Source organism: Periplaneta americana, chromosome 11 (assembly GCF_040183065.1).
Source record: "Periplaneta americana isolate PAMFEO1 chromosome 11, P.americana_PAMFEO1_priV1, whole genome shotgun sequence".
NCBI classification, from domain to species: domain Eukaryota; kingdom Metazoa; phylum Arthropoda; class Insecta; order Blattodea; family Blattidae; genus Periplaneta; species Periplaneta americana.
The window spans coordinates 117,465,976-117,491,059 of record NC_091127.1 but is presented as its reverse complement, the minus strand read 5'-3'; the positions used below and the strand labels follow the sequence as shown (position 1 = coordinate 117,491,059).

At 37.3% G+C, this 25,084-nt stretch overlaps 2 protein-coding genes across 3 annotated transcripts in view; one reads left to right on the top strand and one right to left on the bottom strand.

The window, feature by feature from the left end:
* The window catches only part of LOC138709265 (constitutive coactivator of peroxisome proliferator-activated receptor gamma-like), a 52,551-nt gene extending 30,458 nt beyond the window's left edge, over positions 1-22,093 (bottom strand). Inside the window, exons 1-3 of one of the 2 annotated variants that reach the window (XR_011334893.1) lie at positions 21,787-22,093; positions 16,509-17,246; positions 11,434-11,740 (exon numbers count right to left, since the gene is read on the bottom strand). Coding sequence is in view for 1 of the 2 variants with exons in the window: in XM_069839924.1 (XP_069696025.1) it covers positions 11,434-11,740; positions 16,509-17,246; positions 21,787-22,029 (1,288 nt within the window). In the remaining variant the exon portion in view is untranslated. The remainder of the gene's footprint in view (positions 1-11,433; positions 11,741-16,508; positions 17,247-21,786) is intronic. The other variant, XM_069839924.1, reaches the window with a different exon arrangement.
* A 2,494-nt stretch (positions 22,094-24,587) lies between these two features.
* LOC138709264 (uncharacterized) overlaps positions 24,588-25,084 on the top strand; it is a 293,926-nt gene continuing 293,429 nt past the window's right edge. The window contains exon 1 of the mRNA XM_069839922.1: positions 24,588-24,661. The gene's annotated coding sequence lies outside the window, so the exon portion shown is untranslated. The remainder of the gene's footprint in view (positions 24,662-25,084) is intronic.

Here is a 25,084-nt window from a genome sequence, read left to right as displayed (position 1 = left end):
CGGGGGAGGACGAGCAGTACGATAAACACGAGGGATACATAAGGTTTTAGTTACAACATTTATGGCGAAGCATTAATTGAAATTATATTTTTTCAAAAACACACAAGACAAAAGAACATAAATTGCTTAACTTTATCATAGACACATTTTAACTAACAAGCAATTGCAATGTTGAAATAATTCAATATAACAAATCATATTTTGCTACTTACCTTATATGATGTTGCTTTCAAGCAACATCTTTTCACGGTCATGAATTTCATTCTCTGTATGACTAATATAATATCACCGTCTTCTGTGGCAGAATTAACAAAACTACAGTACATATATTGGTCTGAAGTGACAACACCATTTCCTAAACATAATTATTACTTCTTAAAGTTCAATTTATTCAAGTACAGTAGTCATACAGAGAATGAAATTCAAGACCGTAAAAAAATGCTGCTTGAAAGCAACATCATATACGTAGCAAAATTTGATTTAATAATTGAATTATTTCAACGTTACAATTACTTGTTTGTTAAAATGTGTATATGACAAATTTATGTGTTCTTTTGTTTTGTGTGTTTTCGGAAAATATAATTTCAATTAATGATCCGCCATAAACGTTGTAGACCAACTAAAACCTTGTGCATCCCTCGTGCTTATCGTACGGCTCTTCTTCCCCCCACACGTTATCTACACTTTGTTTACGTTTTCACTGTGCCTAAACGAGACGCTCTACTGTACAATAATTATTAAGTTACCTCCAAAATTAAATAGTATCAAATTAAAAATCTCATTTTATTTTACAGTTCTGCTTTCTACTCAATGGTCCACACCTGTGGAGTAACGGTCAGCGCGTCTGGCCGCGAAACCAGGTGGCCCGGGTTCGAATCCCGGTCGGGGCACGTTACCTGGTTGAGGTTTTTTCCGGGGTTTTCCCTCAACCCAATACGAGAAAATGCTGGGTAACTTTCGGTGCTGGACCCCGGACTCATTTCACCGGCATTATCACCTTCATTTCATTCAGACGCTAAATAACCTTGATGTTGATACAGCGTCGTAAAATAACCCAATAAAATAAAAATATATATAAATTCTACTCAATGTGTTGATATAAATTTCAAGAACATTTTTTTTTCATTTGCTGTTATACGAAGTGTTATATGTTTACAAAAGTACACGATTTGAACACCCGTGTAAGGAAAAGTGCTTCCTGGCATGTCGTCTGCCTGTCTGTCTGTCTGTCTGTAGGCCTATATCTGTTCATGCATGTACAGAAATTCTCATTCAATGAAATATTAAACAGCTCGAGTATTTCGTGTTAAAGTAATGTCCTTTCTTTCTGTAAAAAGTTATTTTTTTAACTTAAAACATTTATCAGTCCATTCTACTAACCGCGACAAATTTAAAAACCGAGTGAATGACACCATTGGTTATTTCGTATCACACTACTGATGTTTCTACAGTCTGATTGTCACCTGATGAATAAACTCAACTACAGAATGGGTGAGAAGTCACTCCCTGATTTTAAATGGCTGAAGTGTCCTTAATTATTGACCGATTTGCTAAATTGTTCTTTTCCGTTATTCCAGGGTTACTAAAAATTTTTTCTACTACCAGTAAGAGTACCAATTCGTGTTCCCAATTCAGCGGTTTTGTAACTGAATCTGGTGTTTTTAATACTTTGATCAGTTATAGAAAATTACTGCCAGCGGCTAGCTATTTATTTGGCTTTTTGATGATTCCGGCTGAGGGAGACGATATTCTTAAGTGTTCGCGTAGGCTTCCGCGGCTGGTGTACACGGTCTGTGGATAAACTTCGGGGCTTCTACCGCGTTGTCTTGGTGTTGCTGACGTTTCGACCGCTGTGTTGTGGTGATCTTCAAAGCAGTTGGATTAAGGAAATAGTCTGCGAGCTCTTATATATATAGTATTCTCGATGGGAGGAGTACTTTCGGTGATCACTGAAAATAAGTATTTTAGAATATAATGAAGAATTGAAATCTTTAAATAAATAGAAAACCTGTATTACTTTTTGTGATTGAATGCACAGTTAATTAGAAAATTAAGTTTAAAGTTTCAGCAGTCCGGATATTAGGTTAGTTGTGCATGACTGTCGTTCGTCATGAACGACGTGAAGCCTGAGGTATGGCCAGGTTACAACTGAAATGTGTTGTGTATCGCAGCAATTGAATGGGCATATGCTTCTCGTGCGTAGGGTTCATCGTTGTGCCTCGGCAATTGGTTTATTTACATTGCACTGCGATTCGTTGATTGATTAACCACATACAGTAAAGCTACAACCTCACTCTGCTTATACCATGGCAGAGTTCCCTAACAGGTACCCATGCACCTGCATTGCTAGCTACGCCCACTCTCTCTTTCAACAACGAACATTCTATACATACCTAACCTTGTAGTCTCTGTGAGTAAATTCCTAACTTTAATTATTACCTAAAGAATAATACATTTTTCTTCGGATATTTTTATATTGGGCATATTTGTGTTTGGACATTTTATATTTTGGACATTTTTCAGTTTGGACATTTATGGTTTGGACATATACCTCGGAATAACATTTAGCAGCGATCTCGGCTGCGGGAAACACGTTACGAACACAGCGAGAAAAACATGGAGAGCGTTACACTTTGTGATGAGGGTACTAAGAAAAGGCTCTGATAAATCCAAAGAGATTACATATAAATCACTAGTACGTCCAGTAATGGAATATGGTGCTGCATGTTGGGATCCTTACAGATTAGAACATGTTAAAACACTGGAAAAGATTCAAAAAACGGGCTCTCAAGCGTTGTCGGAAAAATTCACCATTAAAATGAGACACACTGAAGGACAGGAGAACGCGAATTCGATTATGCGCACTGTTCAAAACATACAGAGGTGAGCCTGCCTGGAGAGAAACAAAAAATAGGTTGCAACCGCCAAATTACTCTTCAAGGAACGACCACTCATATAAATTGAGGGAAAGAAGACAGAGGACGGACACTGGAAAGTTTTCTTTTCTCAATCGTACTATCAGGGACTGGAATGCTTTACCTGCAGACTTACTAAAGGCTTTACCAACAACCAAAAACGTATTTAAAAATAGGCTTAAGGACTTTACTAATAGACGATAATTATACACAGTATGTAAAGGATGTAAATGATATTTTGTTATTGAAGTGTTGTATCACTGAAGTGTGTTGTGTAAGTGAAACGTGTTCCTGTCAGGGAAGCTTTATAGTTTATAGTGGCAGTGCAAAGTATTTGAACAGTGAAATGTTTTTGAAGTGTTAGTGAAATCAGGATAGAATCAGTGAAATGTGTCGTAGTTCCAGTGCAGTGAGTGAGTTGACAGCGAAATGAGTGTAATGTGGAAAGGTGCTTGTGCAGATATGAACATATCATACTCGTGGGTTTTAGTTCGAACTTAGATTTAAGATACAAATTAGATTTATTTTAAATGTTATTTTAAGTGATAGTGTTTCATTTAATTTAGAATATTCCCTATTATTATTATTATTATTATTATTATTATTATTATTATTATTATTATTATTATTATTATTATTATTATTAATATAAATTATTGTTAGTATTAATTATTTGTATTAATTATTGGTATTATTATTAACTGTACTTTTAATTAATAAGTTTATTATTGTCATTATTGAGTGTAATTAGTTACCACTGCCACCGGGTATATACCCATTGCAGTGTGAATAAATAAATACATACATATTTGTAATGGACATTTTGCCCTTTGGACATTTTTTGTATTGAACATTTTACACTTTGGACATTTTTGTCTGATAATGACTTAGAACGATCCTTGGTCCGTCCATTTTGTTTGTAAACATTAACTAGTTGTCGCCCGACAGTAGTGACGACGTATATATCCTATCTGCCGTACTGTCCATTCACTGATGTTTTAGTTAGGAGATGGGGAGCACTCTTCCCAGTAGAAAGAGTTTTAGCAAGTGGAAGAGGGTAGTGTTTACTTAGTCTGAAGCAAGACAAGGCCCTATCCTATACAGCTATACGACCTTCGTCCGAACCGTACTAATGTACAAAACGAAATAGAAGACGGTGTAAATAAAAAAAAAGTATCCAAATTTCAAATGGTGTGTGGCATCATCTATAGAACTTTAAAGAATAAAACAAGGAAAGACACAAGAATAAAGTTTAAAAAGGCAGTGGCGATAGGCCTATCAACTTTTCTCTGTGGCTCAGAAACATGGGTACACTCCTAGATCATATATGTAACAGATAAATCCTCCCTACGTTAAAATCGGCAGCACTTTGAAGAGAACAACCGCCAAGATCGCCATCCGTCCACCGTAAACGAACACGAGATGGCAGCACAGTCGCTAATGCAATTCAAATGGGTATTATGACGTGACTCCTTATGTAACAACTAGATGGCAGCGTAGTAAACCTGACAAAAGTTGTTAACCTCAAAGCCTATAACCCGGACATATCTGTTACATATATGGTCTAAGGTACAGTGTAAGAAAATTTTGAATAGAGTACAGAGTGCTGAAATGGTTTTTAAAGAAGAAGAAAGCGATGTAAAAGCTTGAATCGAATAAGGAATGAACAGTCCCGGATTTAGACCTAGACAGCCTAGCAGTTGCCTAGGCGGCACTTTCTTTCTCTCTCTTTCTTTTTCATTTTTTTTTTTTTTTTCCATTTTCATTTTACAATGAAATTTGTTTTTAAAACACTTGTTGGTAAATCTTTTCTGATGTTTGCTCTTGAACACTTTGTGGAAGTCGGATATTGTTTTGTTATCGCATTGTCGGTCGTGGAGAGAGTAAAAGGAAAGTGCGCAGCTGGATAGTTACGGTATCACGTAATTGTATTATGAAACTGCGTAAATTATTTAACTGCTTTTATAAATAAGAATACATTGCTGAAAATCAAATTAGATGTGTGTTTATTATTTATCGCTATGAATACTGTAGTAACCACAACTCTCAGTTACATTTCCAATATACAGAGTGATTCATGAGGAAAGGTAAAAAATTTGGGTTGTGAATTCGGAAGTCAGTCTGAGTCAAAAAGTTCATATGAATATAGGTCCGTTTTCGAACGGTTACGGAGATATGGTTCTTTGATTTCACAAGAACTTCTGAGATTCCATTGTACTAACTCGCATTTAGGGACAGGTAAAGGACAAATTTAAAGTTTATATTCACGTATGCATACATACCTAATATTCTAGATGTGGGGGTCGATGTTTTCGCACATTTTCAAACGTACCTCCTTCTGCTTCAATGCACTATCGCGCTCATCGCTCGGGAGAGTTGCACGTAGCTGTTCTTTGTAGCGTGCAGCATCCAAAATACGGTCGATTAGCGCCTCTCTCGTTTTCACCTTCCTTTGATATACCAAGTCTTTCATCCAACCCCATAGACAGTAAATATTCTTCGATATGGTACTCTTCTGCTCGGAAAGCGTCGTTCATATTCAGCGACGGCACGCAAGGAACTTCCATCGCACAAACCATAAAAATACACAATATCGGAGTATTCTGCAGTCGAAAATTTATAAGGCATCTTGGAAAACACAACACTTCCGGTAACTGTACCTGTATAACTACTGTACTGTAAGTACCTGATTGAACTGGTGTTAACTGATAAGCGAATGTGTATTTGTGTTATGCGCGGGATCTGTCATTACATCAGATAAGGGCAGGCGATTGGACATTTGTAATGCCCCATCACCCGGTTTGTGAGGTGAACGAACTTATCCACGTCGCTCACAATGCAGATTCCAATGTTACGTCATTCATTGCGATCCGTGACCTTCTCTCATATCTCACGTCAGCAACATATGGTAACGTCTGATTCACATTGGGGCGAGACGTTTTACCAAAAAAAAAATGCATCTAGCTCCACCATCGTTCGAAAGCGGACCTATGTTCATATGAACTTTTTGACTCGGAATGAGTTCAGAATTCACATCCTAAATTTTTTGCCTTTCCTCGTAAATCACCCTGTATATCGTCACTAATACTATTTAGTCACTTTCCAGCATGTGCACTATATAATTCGATATGAAAGGTTTATTACGCAAAGAGTTTGAGATTATTTTTCAATTTACTTTATACTCTTAATTCCTATCGGAGTAAGAAATACTCGTAACAATTATACCACCAAGAAAACCAATGCTTAAAAATAAACCACAGCTTGGCATTCACGTATCAATTTTGTTTCAACAAGAGTAAGTTTGAGTATGTTTCTTTGCATCGAGTCTGATGTGCTTCGTCAGATTGACTTTGATGACATCTGTGAAGAAAGTGCGAAGGAAATTTTTATAATTTACAAGTAAGAGCCATGTAATTTGATTTCAGTAATTTGTTTTCTGAATTGTGACATTCATAGGCGCCGACTACAGGCAAGCTCGGTCGTTGGAGCAGACCCTAGAAAGAAAGTGGGCGTGCTCAGCATACCCGCTCATGTGATTTCTAGTTCATGATATTTATTATTATTATTATTATTATTATTATTATTATTATTATTATTATTATTATTATTTTAAAGCGATAGGATTGGAAGTAAATCCCGAAAAGACTAAGTATATGATTATGTCTCGTGACGAGAATACTGTACGAAATGGAATTATAAAAATTGGGGATTTATCCTTCCAAGAGGTGGAAAAATTCAAATATCTTGGAGCAACAGTAACAAATATAAATGACACTCGGGAGGAAATTAAACGCAGAATAAATATGGGAAATGCCTGTTATTATTCGGTTGAGAAGCTTTTGTCATCTAGTCTGCTGTCAAAAAATCTGAAAGTTAGAATTTATAAAACAGTATTATTACCGGTTGTTCTGTATGGTTGTGAAACTTGGACTCTCACTTTGAAGAGTAACAGAGATTAAGGGTGTTTGAGCATAAGGGTCTTAGGAAAATATTTGGGGCTAAGAGGGATGAAGTTGCAGGAGAATGGAGAAAGTTACACAACGCAGAGCTGCACGCATTGTATTCTTCACCTGACATAATTAGGAACATTAAATCCAGACGTTTGAGATGGGCAGGGCATGTAGCACGTATGGGCGAATCCAGAAATGCATATACAGTGTTAGTTGGGAGGCCGGCGGGAAAAAGATCTTTGGGGAGACCGAGACGTAGATGGGAAGATAATATTAAAATGGATTTGAGGGAGGTGGGATATGATGGTAGAGACTGGATTAATCTTGCTCAGGATAGGGATCAATGACGGGCTTATGTGAGGGCGGCAATGAACCTCCGGGTTCCTTAAAAGCCAGTAAGTATTATTATTATTATTATTATTATTATTGTTATTATTATTATTACTATTATTATTATTATTGTTATTATTACTATTATTATTATTATTATTATTATTATTATTATTATTATTATTATTATTATTATTATTATTATGGTAGAGACTGGATTAATCTTGCTCAGGATAGGGACCAATGGCGGGCTTATGTGAGGGCGGTAATGAACCTACGGGTTCCTTAAAAGCCAGTAAGTAAGTAAGTAAGTAAGTAAGTAAGTAAGTAATTATTATTATTATTATTATTATTGTAACTTATTATGACAATTATTCAAAATGTTTCACTAAATTATCGCTTAGCTTGTACTTTTGTAGATACTATTTTGTCTTCTATAAAAGAAGCCAGAAATACTGATGCATTTTTGTCACTTTGGAAAGATGCTAATGAAAACTCTCGTATACTGCAATAAGTCCCTCTAAACTTTCGCGGCCAAGAAAAATTCCATTAAGATTAGCAAGTGGTAAGATATGTAACTCCTCAAACATTCAGGAAAGGTTCCGCGATTTATATTATGAGGTAGTGGATCAAACAGTAACAAGCTTGGAAAACCAGATTTCCACCCGAAACAATGTGACATCTTGTAAAAATGGAACAGTTTTTACTAGTCTTAGAAGATAATAGTTATGTTATTTCTATATTATGGTCACGAGTCAATCAGTAAAACAGCTGTCAGGAGAAACATTTTTCAGGTTCTATCATCGTAGGTGAATGATTAGGCCTATATAATGTTTGTATTTATTTCATATTTTCACAACAAAATTGTATCAACAAATAATAATCCGTGGCGCTACAGTCCTTTAAGATCTCAGAACGACCAGCCGGATGCTGACCTCACGTCCACATACCGAAGCAGAGGTGGACGATCATCCAACCAGAATTGAAGTATCGTGTGGTTAGTAGCTGTTATAGTTAGTTTTCATAACCGGATTTTGCCTATCGTACCTCCCCAATTGTATCACGATACTGGGTGGACACCGATCCCATACACTAGCGGAAATTTCATGAGAAAATTTCTTCTCCATGAGGACTCGAACCAGCGCGCATTTCATAAGGCAGGATGCCTTAGACCACGACGTCACGGTGCAGGACACAAAATTATATTAAGAATTTATAAATGTAGGTAGCGCAGTTTAGAACATGGATCTCGGATTTTTAGGCTGAAACATACGTTTCTTAATGCATCTAAATAGATCACATCTTGATACATAAAAGAAGACATATTAGTATAGTAGACATTCGAACCTTCGGGGGGGGGGGCAGACTGTAATTCCGACCATTATTTGGTAATTGGAGAAATAAGAGAAAGACTAGTAGTAGCCAAGCGAGTAGAGCAACAAGTTAATATTAGAAGATTCAATATTCCGAAATCAAAGGACGAGGAAACTAAGCAATATTATCAGGTCGAAATTTCAAATAGGTTTGCCGTATTACCAAGTTCCGACGAAGTTGAGAAAGAGTTAGATGTTAATAGCGTGTGGGAAAATACCCGAGAAAATATCAAAATTGCAGTTGAGCAGAGCATAGGTTATTATGAAACTAAGAAAAAGAAACCGTGGTTTGATGACGATTGTTGCATGGTAGTAGAAAGAAGGAAACAGGCAAAACTAAAATTCTTACAGGATCCAGTGGAGGCGAATAGAGATAATTATTTCAATAAAAGACGGGAAGCAAATCGTACACTTAGGAATAAAAAGAGAGATTACTTGAAGGAAAAACTGAATAAGGTAGAAACACATAGTAAAAGTAAAGACATAAGAGATTTATATAAGGGCATAAAGAAATTCAAGAATGGATATCAGGCAAGGGTAAACGTGATCAAGGATGAGAATGGTGACTTGCTTGCAGACTCTCATTCAATCCTGAACAGATGGAAAAACTATTTTGGGCAACTAATAAATATACGTAGGCCAAATAGAAATGATCGGGACAAAATTCAAATACAAACTGCTGAGACATTTATGTCCGAACCCACACTTTCTGAAGTCGAAATTGCGATAGAAAATCTGAAAAATTATAAGTCTCCAGGTATCGATCAAATTCCAGCAGAATTAATACAAGAGGGTGGAAGCGCATTATCTAACGAAATTTATAAGCTTGTACTTGCTATTTGGGAAAAGGAAATTTTATCAGAACAATGGAAGGAGTCCATAATCGTACCTATCTTTAAGAAGGGGGACAAGACTAACTGTAGTAACTTTCGAGGAATATTACTTTTGTTGACGTCCTACAAAATTTTGTCCAATATTCTTTTGAGAAGATTAACTTCATATGTAGAAGAAATTATTGGGGATAATCAGTGTGGTTTTAGGCGTAATAGATCAACTATTGATCAGATATTTTGTATTCGACAGATAATGGAGAAAAAATGGGAGTATAAGGGTACAGTGCATCAGTTATTCATAGATTTCAAAAAGGCATATGACTCGGTTAAGAGAGAAGTTTTATATGATATTCTTGTTGAATTTGGTATTCCCAAGAAACTTGTTCGATTAATTAAAATGTGTCTCAGTGAAACGTACAGCAGAGTCCGTATACAGTAGGTCAGTTTCTTTCAGATGCGTTTCCAATTCACTGTGGGCTAAAGCAAGGAGATGCACTATCACCTTTACTTTTTAACTTTGTTCTAGAGTATGCCATTAGGAAAATTCAGGATAACAGAGGGGGTTTGGAATTGAACGGATTACATCAGCTGCTTGTCTATGCAGATGCCGTGAATATGTTAGGAGAAAATCCGCAAACGGTTAGGGAAAACACGGGAATTTTACTTGAAGCAAGTAAAGAGATAAGTTTGGAAGTAAATCCCAAAAGGACAAAATATATGATTATGTCTCGTGACGAGAATATTGTACCGAATGTAAATATAAAAATTGGAAATGTATCTTTTGAAGAGGTGGAAAAATTCAAATGCCTGGGAGCAAAAGTAACAAATATAAATGATACTCGGGAGGAAATTAAACACAGAATAAATATGGGAAATGCCTGTTATTATTCGGTTGAGAAGCTCTTATCATCCAGTCTGCTGTCAAAAAATCTGAAAGTTAGAATTTATAAAACAGTTATATTACCGGTTGTTCTTTATGGTTGTGAAACTTGGACTCTCATTTTGAGAGAGGAACATAGATTAAGGGTGTTTGAGAATAAGGTACTTCGGAAAATATTTGGTGCTAAGAGGGATGAAGTTACAGGAGAATGGAGAAAGTTACACAACACAGAACTGCACGCATTGTATTCTTCACCTGGCATAATTAGAAACGTTAAATCCAGACGTTTGAGATGGGCAGGGCATGTAGCACGTATGGGCGAATCCAGAAATTCATATGCGTGTAGAGTGTTAGTTGGGAGGCCAGAGGGCGAGACGTAGATGGGAAGATAATATTAAAATGGATTTGAGGGAGGTAGGATATGAAGATAGAGACTGGATTAATCTTGCTCAGGATAGGGACCAATGGCGGGCTAATGTGAGGGCGGCAATGAACCTCCGGGTTTCTTAAAAGCCAGTAAGTAGATAAGTTTTAGGCAATATCATCGCTCCAGAGTTTCTCGTGTTGCATACATTTAGGTATTTTTACATAAAATTGTTGTAACCTATCCTATTCGAGCCTAAAATTCCGAGGTCTAAACATGAGCATGCCCCAAGAATTTCAAAACTCGGTGCCTGTGGTGACATTTGATTTAAAATTAATTTAAACTAAACATGATCTGAATAATAGGCCTAGCTGCTCAAAAACTGTGTGGAAATTTTATTACTGCCTAGGGGCGGCACTATACCTAAATTCGGCCCTGGGAATGAAGACACTGTAAAGTAATTATTGCAAGTTTATAATTTGAAATAAAGGACTATTGTAACAACTGGTTTCGAAACTTAATATAAGATACGAGGATACCTAAAATAATATTGTAATATAAAGCGAGACAAAGGATCGAAAGGACGATGGAAGGACCAACTGTGAAGCTGCAACAGGTCATTGCACCTATCTCCTATAGTGGTGAAGAAGTAGAAGTAGAAGAAGAAGAAGAAGAAGAAGTTCATTACTGATAATAGAAAACACTTGCCACAGAGCACTGACTCTCATTTCCATCGCTTATTTCCAAAGTTGCGTTTATGAACTATCATATGAAAATTCGAGACTCACTAAGATTGGGAATCCACTCGATGGACACTTGCTGGTACTCCGTAGGACACACGTCGCTCTCCACACACAGTTCTTCGACAGTAGTGGCGCCCCCTGGCTTCTCCAACAGCAGAATTCCATAGATACGTTGCCTGAGAGATCGGTACATCTTAGCCACGCAAACTATATCCTTATTCCGATAGTCTTCCTGAGACACGCCCATCACTACACCGTCTCCCATGATGACCGCGTACAAGAATTTCGTTGTACTGCTACTCACATGCTTCCCTCGTGCCAGTTCTTTAATCTGCCTCCAGTTTTCTTCAACCTGTTATGAAAAGTACCGGGTCATCATTTTGTTTTACTAACATTTCTAATATTAACCTGGCTATACCTTTGGATTATCGGTTGAGAACCGGAAACACTATGTTACCCCCTTCCACGACCGGAGTTTGATGATACTGGTGTAAAATACAAACAAACATTTTTTAGGTATAGGAGGGAAGAAACGTAGTGCATCCATTTACATAAACTAGGAACTATTATGATTTTCAGTTTGATCACTTTCGTTAGGTTTTTATTTACTCAAAGTACAGTACAGTATTAACAATAAGTGTTTTTACTCACTTACTGAACTATCCGGGCGGACATATTCATTATGCAATGTATTATACAGTCGACAGTACTTTAGCATACAATATGGAAAGTGCATTTGAATTGAAAAATAATCAAAATCTGGATATTTAAACAAATTGTTGAAAATGATGGCCGTTCATTTCCATACTGGTTTCAGTTCTTTTGTGTGCATATTATCGAAAACATTTTTAAGCATATCTTCTGAAATTTAATATAATGTTTCTGGAATGTAATTCTGTAATTCTTCTATTGTTTTAGGATGTTTAACAAACAAAACTGTTTTACAGTAACCCCAAAAGAAATAATGCAAAGCATCAGTCGACATGGAGGGCATAATCCTGTGCCTCTTTAAATAATAATTCTGTACCTACTCTCTAACAGAGTACCTTACTTACGTATTGTTATCACTTCACTTCTGCCCGATACGCACAGATTAATTTACTCAGATTGCTGTGTACTGTCCGTCCAAGTAGTTATGTCCAGGGTCGTAGAAAGGGGTAAATCATGTGACAGTTACTTAATGAGGACCTTTTATTTAAATTATTTTAAACAGTTGTAATAATATTACGTAGACGTCCAATTCCTGACAGCAAATGTTTTCAGAAAAGAGCTAAGACACCCAGCCACTAGTCTTTACAAAGGGACCAGTAGAAACGGATGTCGGAAACAGGGAAGCGACGTAACCAAACGGTTATAGTACCTGTGCGAAAATATGATTCAATAATGAATGCACTTTAGTCACTGGAAAATACGACCATATTCTGGACCATACTATACTCACTCACTCACTCTGTATACTGTGACCGTAAGGCGACTTTGACTGCATATGTGGCCTTGGGTTGAAGTTCACCAGTAGAAGGGGTGGGAGTGAAGTACTTTCAAAAACTCAGGTACAATAAAAATTGAAGTAAAACTAAAATGATGTCCCTATATATAGGTATGTATATTAGGATGTCCCTTATATGGGCAAAGATTTTTTTGTTCTGTATGATCTCAGTTCCTCTTTGGTCAAATTTAAACTTAAATGCATAACTTCCACCAGTGCCGACTTTGCATTGAAATTTTAATTTTATTTAAATTTATTGACGATTACTGAACAAATCAATTTGTCAAATATAATTTTTATAATCATTATGATTTGGAACATTGCACATTGCAAAATTACTGAGGGTATTTCGTCTTTAAAGTCTGTTTCTTGCAATCTGGGAAAAGGCACCAATGGTCTCGGAAACAGCACAACACACATTCTTTCTGCTTCTCATCTGCAGTTAATAGGCCATTGAAGTCTTGTAGGTCTATTAATTTAACGGCTCTTCTGCTGTGTCAATCACTGTTTTTACAGACTGAACTGTTTCTTTAGCATTTACAAATTAAATATTTTGTTCCCATGTCGAAGGACATTCCTTCAAGAGTCAGAATTTATTTTTAGACGAGAGAACAGATTTCTGCTTTTCTCCGGACCTCTGGAAAAAGAAATAAGGAAGAGACTAGTGAAGTGCTTTGTATGAAGTGTGGCATTGTATGAGGCAGAAATATGGACATTACGACAAAGTGAAGAGAAGCGAATAAAAGCATTTTAAATGTGGATATGGAAAAGAATTGAACGTGTGAAGTGAACATACAGAATAAGAAATGAAGCTGTGTTGGAAAAAGTGGGTGAAGAAAGAATGATGCTGAAATTGATCAGGAAGAGGAAAAGGAATTGGTTGGGTCACTGCTGTGAAGAAACTGCCTATTGGAGAATGCTGGAAGGAATGGTGAACGGGAGAAGAGTTCGTGGTAGAAGAAGATATCAGATGATAGGCGACATTAAGATATATGGATCATATGAGGAAACAAAGAGAAGGCAGAAAATAGGAAAGACTGGAGAAAGCTGAGTTTGCAGTGAAAGATTTGCCCTTGGGCAGAACACTAAATGAATGAATCGTCACGTATGCGACCCTGTATAATTGATGTTAGGGCCCGTTACCGAGCTGCGACCCGGCGGTTGAGAAACATTGCTCTAGAGGGTATCTGTGCTTATGTAGTTATCATAGCACAAAAACACCGCTTAAGACAGCCCAGGACAAAAGAAAAAAAAAATAATAAAAATAAAATAAAATAAACATACGCCCGGTTCCTTGGAAAATAAATCTGCGTAACTTTCGACCAAGTTCATACCTGTAGTATTTCCATGTACACGGATCAAAGGACTTCTTAACATGCACATATTTTCAAAGCACCTAAATACCTTATGGTGATTAAGAAACTGTTCGGAACTTACCATCTGTTGTCGCTTTCGATGGTCAATTGACTACCACGCCTACCACTAGATCAGGGTTGTGGGTTCAAACCACGACAAAGACGATAGATTTTAAAGGAGATAAAAAATCTCTTCGTGGTTTCTTTCGCTAGAAAAGTAAATTTTAAGTCGCGTATGGAGAGATCTCTTCGCCTTCATTTTCCACTGGGTCATTTTCACATTGGTTGTCTTCGTCACTGCTTCGTATCCCTTTGTTTTCAATTACTATTCTCTCAATTCTTATTTCCACAATGCCATCTTTCTCACAAAACCCTGGTTCAGTTTCTTCCACTTTATGACACACTTTCTTCCATTCCGTCTGTCCGATTTCTTCAGATCTTTGTCGACACAACACTTGGACATCTTTTATTTTAAAAGTGATATTTCTACTACCAAGCAGTTGCTTAACGTCCTCCCCCCAAATCAATGCAATGGAACTCAGGTCGGGATGGAAAAGTGAAAGTCTTAAGGCTGTATGGTTGTATTCGGTTAATATTTGGTCAATTAGATACAGGAGGACTTCTGTGTTAGCTTTTCTCTTTTCTTTTGTTTTTTAACGACGCTTGCAACTGCAGAGGTTATATCAGCGTCGCCGGATGTGCCGGAATTTTGTCCCGCAGGAGTTCTTTTACATGCCAGTAAATCTACTGACATGAGCCTGTCGCATTTAAGCACACTTAAATGCCATCGACCTGGCCCGGGATCGAACCCGCAACCTTGGGCATAGAAGGCCAGCGCTATACCAACTTGCCAACCAGGTCGGCTCTGTGTTAGCTTATTGGCTAAGATTAAATAGTACAAATTGTTTGGTACTGCTTTCATCAGTTAGGATGTCATGTTTCATCCTAGATCATATATAGGCCTATATATAACAGATAGATCATCCCTATGTTAAAAACGGTAGCACTTTCAACAGAACCGCCAGGATCGCCACTCGTCCACCGTAAATGAACACGAGATGACAGTACAGTCGCTAATGCAAATCAAATGGGAGTTACGACGTGACTCCTTATGTAACAACTACATGGCAGCATAGTAAACTTGACAAAAGTTATTACAGTCAAAGCCTATAAGGCAGAGTAATCTGGGTATAATATGATCTAGGGTTCACCAACCAGGCTTGGATATCTTTTCGTAAGGAATTTTAGGTTGGGGGTTTATCCAGTTGTGTATTATGATATGAAGCATTTTCGATAACTAAGAAAGAGTTAAGGAGTAAATTTGGAATTAACATTGTACAAAGTCATTTGGTATAGTTATCAGTATTAAATTCTCTGTGAAAGTCTCCAGTTTTCAGTTGCGACCTGTAAATGAGGAGAGCATTTGGTATAAACCGGAACCTTGTACCCTCATGGACGATTATAAGTAGCTCCACTTTGGATACAAGGTACATCAAATCAGAGCTGCTGTCATCAGATCAACTCTTCGAAATATTCCAGGGACTGTACGCTGACGTGGTCTGAGCAAAACAAAAGAAGATTATTTTGGTACGGTCACATGTGTGACGGGGATTTACTACGTAGCCGATACTAACTAGGCTCGCCGCTTGAATATGACGACCAAGGTCATTCTTCAAAATCCTTTGCGAGACCTGTACATGTGCAAAATCATTACCAACTTAGTGCACGAATACTCTACCGACTGAGCTACACGACAGCGTCACAATTTTTCCCTTTATGTTCTCACAACTCAAATGGGCTGACAAGACGCCAGAAACCCAACTTTGAGTGCACACAACTCTGTGTGACTTAAATTGTGGCTTTATGTTAACGTACTTCCAGTAACGTATTGTGGTGGTGTCGTGTATGGTTCCTGGGTAGCTCAGTCGGTAGGGCAGTCTTGCGCTAAGCGAAGGGTCCTGGGATCGATACCCGGCCTCGGAACAATTTTTCCTTGAAATTAATCAAGTCTGCTTCACAGGGAGCTATTACCTGAAAGCCAGATTTGCATTACCATCTGCTTTTAAGTAGTTAAAATAGTGTTAACGACTGTTATAGTTAAATGTTGGTTGTTTTAAACAAAATGATGTTGAAGAAATGCAAAACATATTAAGAAAATGTTAAAAATAAACACTGTTAATTTAATATTAGTTAAGCCAAATTAAACATTACTTGAATAAACTGGCTATTAAACTAGTTCTAGTACAACCAACCACATGAGAAAAGAATTATTACTGTACCTTTGATGTATTTGTTGCAACAGATGTCTTTTCTTCTTCGTCTGCAGTTTGTTGTGGTTGGTAACTCCTTATACTAGCTTTAAGATCCTTGAATCTATCTTCATCTTGAAAGACATCTAACGCTATCTCTTGGAGAACCTTGTCACTGTAGTCTCCTTGAACCTCCCACTTCTTGACATACTGTGCAACTTTGGGAAGTAAACATGATATATTCATTTTATCCGAACAAAATTGTTTGTGGAAAGTCTTCAGCTCCTCAAATGAAATGATATCATTACCCAGGAGACTGGCCAAAAGGAACAGCTGATGACTCTGTAAACCCAGTGCAGTAAGAAGGTCATCTCGAATGAAGGCACTGGTGGTCATTGTGGCCAAGTCCAGATCGCCCACTAAAAAGTAGTAACGAGCACCTTCTAGGATCGCGAAATCTGAATCACCAGATAGCACGGCAAAGCATCCTTCTTTACGTGCAAATTCAGCAATCTCCAAGTCACATTCTTCCACTGATAGTCGTACGTTACAACTACATTCGAATTTAATTGCAAATTGGCCAGTGGCTCCAATAAGGGGTGACTGAATGTATTTGGAATATTCTGATAAATCCTTGCGTTTATTTTCCAGATCGCGGAAAAGATTGCCAATTTGTTCGATCTCTCGATCGCGTCTTAGGTTCCAAGTACGATGCTTATCTTTGCAAATGAATCCATCGAAGTAGAAAATAATATTCACGTCAACAGACTGAAAAAAGAAGAAAATAAATGCTAGATATCAGCAATCAGCTGCAATACATAACACTCAGTAAGATATCCGCCAGTCTTTGAATACCCAATAAAATTATTATTAATAAACATATAAAAAGTAGCATTAAGCCTGCTTAATGTACAGGGCATCTTATTTGTTCAGAAAACCCAAATAATAGTCGAGATATATGGGAGGTATTAATAGTTTCTCAGGCGTCATCGGGAGTTGATATAACACCCACTGACATCGTCACCTGATCAGAGCCGTATTTTGGCCTAGGCAGACTAGGCAGCTGCCTAGGACGGCAGATTTCAGGGGGCGGTTTTTAAGCTATTACCACAGTCTAGTATATACAGTCGCGAAGTCAATACGTAGTAAATATGCATCCATAGATAGTTGCTAACCACTAGGATCGCTACTATCGCCTCATTACAGACAATGCGAAATAGTACCTGCAAAGTCTATTGTTCCTAGCACCCTCATAAACTCAAGCTCCGTGACTTTATATACTAGACTGTGCTATTACTGTTAATTTTTTATATGTCTTTTTAATGTTATTCATAACTCTTTTTAAAAAAAAGTACATGAACTTAAACGCACAATGAAATGGATATGAATAAAATTGGCAAAAATCAGTTCATATTTAATCAACGGTCTGCCAACGGAAAAAAGGACAGTTTTACAATAATAGTGTCTCAATCAGTGTTGCCAATTCAGCAGTTTTCCCGCTAGATCTAGCGTTTTTCAATGTTAGTTTAGCGGGTAAAAATTATGAAATTTGTATTGCTCATATAGGGATTTAGCGGGTCTTTTTTAACACTCACAGCGATAAAATAATCTTTTTACATTGACAGTATAGCAATTTAGCGATGTCTGTACTGTATCTTAGCGGATTTTTAAGAATCGAGTTGGCAACACTGATCACAATGCGATCGTAGCACTTTTTTCAATGTTATGCCCTCTCACAGTGAGAGTCTCACGTGATGAACTTAAAGAACTTACTGGAAGGCAAATCTTGTTGCTCCCAATTATACACTTTTTGATGAGAGACGCCGCTAATATCAATACTCAGTAATGCCCATTCAGACTTCAATTCAAAGAAAATATCGCCATCCATTGACTCTTGGCAGTTCAGTTTAATTTGAAACGGTAAACAGTGCAGTTGTTTTCTACCTAGGTGATCTATATTTTAATATGCATTATAATGAGTGACAGTCGGAAAAAGCTAAGTGGTTCTCAATACCGGAAACATCTCTGATTGAAGGTCTGGCTAATATGTAGGCTACATCTCTTATCAGACAGTACATCTCATTTGACGATATGTGTCAGAGGAAGAACAATAAGCCTCCAATTCCAAAACTGTCTACATCCATTCTTAACAATTTTCAGGAAACTCCAAAAACTGATAACTTTTTCCCTAATTGTTTGCAGTGTTCGTCATATTTGAAGCTTATTTATGGAAGGAAAGAGGGAATTTAGGCACAACATTCATTAGAAAATTCCTAGAGACATTTAGGTAGATGACGAAACCGCCATTATCTCAATTTAAAAAAAAATGGATTTAGACAGTTTTGGAATTGGATGCAATTGTTTGTATATATCTGAAGTGTGATTAGTGTAATGTAGCTAGTCGGCGATCTATGCAATGGAGGGGGAAAGGAACTGGCCACCCTGTCCCATTATCTCCTGGCCTAGTTGCCTCATGAGTGATGATGCCTTGATGGTGTCACTTGTGAGATCCAGACCTGTCTTCGGACAGTTGACTAAACAACAATACCGGAAACTCGCGAAAGACAAGGCAATTAAAAAAAGAGAAAATTGTGAGAAAAAGTCCAAAAATAGATATGCTATTTAAAAAACACACACAACCAGCTTGTTCCAGTTCGAGTCCAGATACATCGAAGTGTATGAATGTGGCGAACAGAACCGAAAATAGTGGAGTGTGTGGTTTATCTGAGTCAGGCTTTTCCGACATTAGAAACAGTGATAATAACGCGGAATCAATTATTTCAGTTGATCCAAATTACGCATATAGGGCGAAATAAGGGGCGGAAATATTAATTTTTCTCTGCCTAGAGGCGCCAAGTAGCTAGATTCGCCCCTGCCTCATATGTTAATCATGTGCAGTCAATCTGTTATGTTAATTATACATTTTCTTTCCGCTCTTCAGAGTTTCTTCTAGTCGCGTTAGTAGTTGAATAACGTTTTATCGAGTCATTAGCTTTCTTATAGTTCCGTTAATATCTCATCTTAATACGTAAGTTATCTTCAATCCCTCGAATTAATTAATTTGTTTTGTTTCATTCGGAATAAGCAATAGAAATAATAAGAAAGTATCGTTAAAGAACAGACAGCGTAGATCGTAGAGTTTCAACACTATTAATTTATATTAAGGTAGTCTGGATGTCACCTCAAATGACACTACATACAATGAGAATGAGAGGCCAGATCTGGCATGTGAGCTGTACGAGAGGGGAAAGAATGAACTATCAGAAAGAGAGTTGTTTCATGTTGGTTAATATTATACGGATCTACAGACACGGAATATCATCTCAGACTAAAACCGGTCTTCCCCCTCCATATCCATTGATGATATTATACTGTACTCTAACCACGAGAAAGTTCAGGAGAATGCGACGCAACGGGGTAATGCCGTGAATGAATGTTGATGTCATAAGATTACACACGTGGGTACTCATATCTCTATTGGCTAACTCTCACAGCACAAACAATAACACTGATACACACATATTTAATACAACCCTAGTTAAAAAATTAGATCACTGTTAATTTCCTGGTCTTTTAATCCCTCCCCACAGGAAATAACATATGCAGGAGAGGGCATGGTTTTTAAACTGACGTTATAACGGTAATATTATCTGTCTACTTCGCTCCAATAGATGACGCAATAGTAGGCACATTCCTTTCACGGTTGATCTCCTGGTTGGAGAACAGTAATCACGGCGCATAATAAGGCCACATGACAGGTCTTGCCTCCTCTACTGTTATGTAGCCTACAGCAATAGCATAGACCAACGTTTGATAAGGGTGTCATTCTTGATCCCACAATCCGTTTCGAGATGCATGAGCAACAGCCACAAGAGGTGTGTCATGAAAAACAAGTCATAATATGAGCCTTGTTGTCAGCATCTCGGAGCACAATACATCACACATTGGACAGTTTTGGACTCACGTTCGGTGCCCGTGACACGATCCCACGATAAACTTTAAATCAACTTAAACAATTTAAAATTTCTGATGCAACGATTGATGCCATAGGATCTCATGTGTTAAAATCATCCTTAGCTATAATTAGTAATCATTTGTACCTAAGAAACTTTTATTGTAAATGATTTTCTATGTTTCTATCATTAATCTTAATGTTTTTTTCTTTCAAATTGTCACATACATAATTGTTTTTAATCATTGCTCATCGTGAATTAATTAGTAGGCCGATCTATTGAACCCTTATTTAGGGTGGCTTTTGTTGATACAAAATTATTATTACCAGCAGTTGATTTAATATTGCAAAGCAAAATAAATAAATGAATTTTATGCAATAAACTAATTTTGCTTATAAATAGCAGCAGAAATGCAGATATCGCATTCTTGTTATTTTCCGAGTTAAATAATCCATCCAACAACAAATTTGTGCAAATATCTCTTTTTTTTTTTTTTTTCAAATTGTCAGTTGGTCTATTGTTGCATAATTCCGTTCAGTTCTGCGTACGCCACTGCTATAATCCATAAAAATATCATCCTTACATTCAGAGGAGCATAATTTAATTTCAGCCATGATTTTAGGATGAGTACTGATGAATTTTTTTGCTGAATTTAAGAACGTGATTAAATTGTGATTTCATCCGGGGATTAAAGAACATATCTCATTTCAAAAAACTTTGGTTTCAATCAATTATTAACGAGTTTCACATCTCATAGCCACATAGCTAGCTGAAATCTATGAAACGAATAAATTATTATTATTATTATTATTATTATTATTATTATTATTATTATTATTATTATTATTATTATTATTAGTGCCATCTAGTGACAAACTTCAGTTGTTTGCAGAGACATCTCATGGTTAATCGAATAACAAAGTGTATTCCAGTTCCAATACAGCCATTTCTTGTGTGTATAAAATGGCAGATCATTTACAATAAATAGATAATTTTTTCCTATAATAAGTTATTTCTATGTAAACCCCTTTGTTTGTTATCTGCATGTATCTGATCTGTGTGTGTCGATGGTTTCCGTAGGAGATATTAATGGAATCATTAATGCAGTTATTGCAACTTAAGGCTTTAGAAACGAATTTACATCCTGATACATAATATGAGGACACATTATCATTATTATTATTATTATTATTATTATTATTATTATTATTATTATTTATAGTATAAATTGAGATATGATAGTCTGATAGATAAGTAAGCTAGTCAAGGTCATTGATTCATTCGCTTGCCTTCTCTCAGATTTTTCACATTATAATATGAGAAAAATAAAATAAGTTAATTCTGCACACACTCACACGAAAAGCTGAAACGAAACTCTTCATCTCTTTTATGAAATCCAGCATGTCTCCACCCAGAACCCATCCGTTGTCCTTCGGCATGTAAATCGTCCGCACGCAATTTGAGCCATCTACCACCATCAAAGGCTGCTTTCCGGTTTCTTGGCGGTATTGGGCCGCCAGCGTCTTGATATCGACGTTCCGGTAGAACACATTGGAAACGTCGGTTTTGAGAAATGTTTGCAGACGATGAACTCCCATCTTGATCGCATTTCAACTGTCGATTCTGCTCTCTGCCAACGGTCAGCAGCCAAATCCAGTGTTGCAACTCATCCTTATCAGTCCATCATGTGCCACTAGAATACTGGGATTCACACATACACAGAATGGCAGGGGTCTCCAAATTATTTTCATTGCTGATTAGATCAGTGCTTTTGTATGGTTCAACAGTATGGGGATACGCACCTAAGACAACGTTAGAGCCCATTCGAGTAGTACAAAATAAAGTGTTACGTGTAATTCATAACAGCGGGTGGTATACAAGAAACGAACAGATACATCAAGATCTAAAAGTGGAAAGTATCCCAGTTATCATTAGGAGATTCGCTGAAACATTTTATAAGCAGGCACATTCCCACCAATATGTGTATATATCAAAACTAGGAACTTATAACCCTCAGTACTAAACAAGACATCGTACACCTTTGTTCCTCTTCTCATAGTTATCTGTCTTATTTGTTTTCACGCTGTTCATCCTGGTTATGACGGGAGTGCAGCATCATAAATGAACTACCTCTCAGCAATAAGCAAAAAGTAATTAGGAACAGTCGGGAGATCACCCAAGATTTCGATACTGTATCCAAAAAGTTGACGAATTAAAAAAAAATCCAAACTTTTTTGCTTGGTACTAACTACCAAGGTCGCTAGATGTCGCTGTCGAACAGCTCTTAGAGTCTGTGTGATGTATCTTGTCTCACTGTTAAAAGAGAGAGAAAGGAGATATGTCTTACTTCGTCTGAATTGATATGGCAATGGGGGAGTGAAGCGATGCCGTCCATCCATCCAGTGGCGGAAGGGACCAGTTGATACATTCTGTAGCACAAAATAAAATTACAAAATATCTCTCTTCGTACTGTGTAGTTCCGTCACTGAGCTTGTCTTTCAAGAAACTGAGTTCCGGTAGCCTGTACAATAACAAGGTTTTGAAAGGAATTCTGAAAATTTACAACCCTCCTATAATCTCCACCCTCATTTGAAGGGACTTGGTTTTATTGCTACTGAGACAAGAGGTTCGTTCCAACAAGCGGTTCATGGATCAGTTCATGTACGGTTCCTGTACCATCTTATGCGCATGCGCTAGTTGAGCATCTGCTATGGGATTGAAACTGGACTGGACGCTGTTGGAACGCTTTCGCGGATCGTTATGTACTAAATCCAGAGGTGCTATAACTGTGATCATCTTTGCTAAGAACGGGATGCTTAATTATTATCGTTTCGCAGCTAATTCTAATTACAGAAAATAGAATTTCCATCATTTTCTATAAAAAGATGACAAAAAACATAAGGCAAGAATTCCGATAATTCAACGTCGTGTACTGGGGGACTCTCATCTAAAAATAGTTCTTTTTTTAATTATTAATGTATGTACGTTATGTATTATATTTTTAATCAAAGCTGCATGTTGAAATAATTGTAATTAACTGTTTCAATATCCAAATAATTTCCATTCCCTATCTTTTTGGCGAAAATTTAAATTAAATCTCTAGTTTTATTATTCGTCTGTACTGTCACTTTTCATCTTTAACCTCAATGATGTGAACAGTCGATCATGTCTTTCTTCAGTATCCAGGAGACGTTGGTGAGCTTATGCGCATGCGCGTCTTGCGTACTCTTCCGTACATGCCTCAATCCACGGACTATTTTTGACCGTTCCGAACCCGTGTCAAAAGCTTGTTGGAACGCCCGACTGCAGTACATGTTTCCGGTTCAGGACTGGTTCGGATTGTGTTGGAACGCTTTTTTTGTACTGCGCATGCTCACGATGGTTACGGGCGGTTCCTGACTGTTGTTGGAACGAACCTAAGATAAACCTTACCAGGTATAGTCAGGTCTTCTCATCCCATTCCACTAATGTCCGCCATCTTTGCGCCATCGGTTGCTGTTGTCAAGCAGAACGTTCTCCGAAAGTTTTCGAAATATGTTTAGGAAACTCATTTTATGAAATATATAAATTTAAACACAAATTCCTTCCACAACCCAACAATAGCGGGTGAATGTTGAATTTGGTATTGCCAATATAGGGAATTAAAAACAAACACTGAAAATACCTTAGTTTTGTAGTGTGGAGTAGTAGAAACTCGATGTGATCACTGGGAGAGCTGTGGTCCCACCCAACCCGCCCTAAATAGGTTCCTTATATAGGAAAATCGTACTTTAATGAAGAAGGCGGCCATATTTCGTCGTTATGACGTAATTTGGGGTAGAGTGGGAGAATGATTCCAGTGTCGCCAACTGTGGTAACCATTCATATAATCTTACAAACCTAATCTAACCAAACCTAACATAATGTATCACACAACTATTGTAACATTCCTCACGTTTAGCACACCAGTTGTAACATTCCTCACAGTTTCATTTTGTTTGCCGATATTGGCATACCTGTTACACCTATAGCATATCGTCTGCTGGAAGTCAAGAGTCATCTAGTGGAAGTGAAGTGAAACTGCGATTCTGTTAATTACGTTTCCTAAGTTGATTCTGTGCTATCTGCAAGAATTATTTTGTCATTGTAGTGACAATTGCATTTATATTGTACAATAAAAATTGAAATGAGTCGTGGCTGAGATAAAAGTGTTCTAAATTGATTTCCAGTGCCACAATCCCAGTGATAAACGTGTGAATATTCGTTAGGAGTCCGTTGGAAGTGGCCATAGCAAACTCTATATTGACTCAATAGCGCAATGTAAACAAATCGAATAGATGGCGCAAATATGGCGGCGTGCGACGACCTGACTTATCGACGGACCTTGCTAACTACAAGCACTGTAAAACCGGATAATCAGTCCAAGCGGGAATCGAACCCGCGCCGGAGCGCAACTCCAGATCGGCAAGCCGACTAAGCTTCAGTAAAATTCCTCCACTATATATCTAGTACTTGTGTTGATTATCCGCTATTATGAGTGCTATAATAACTATATAGATCATGTTGGAGAAAAACAAGTGACGCTATGACGTATCTGGCCCCGGGGTCCAGATTTGTTCTACCCTGACTCTACTGCGTTGTTTGTCATACATAGGACACGTGATGCTCTGCCCT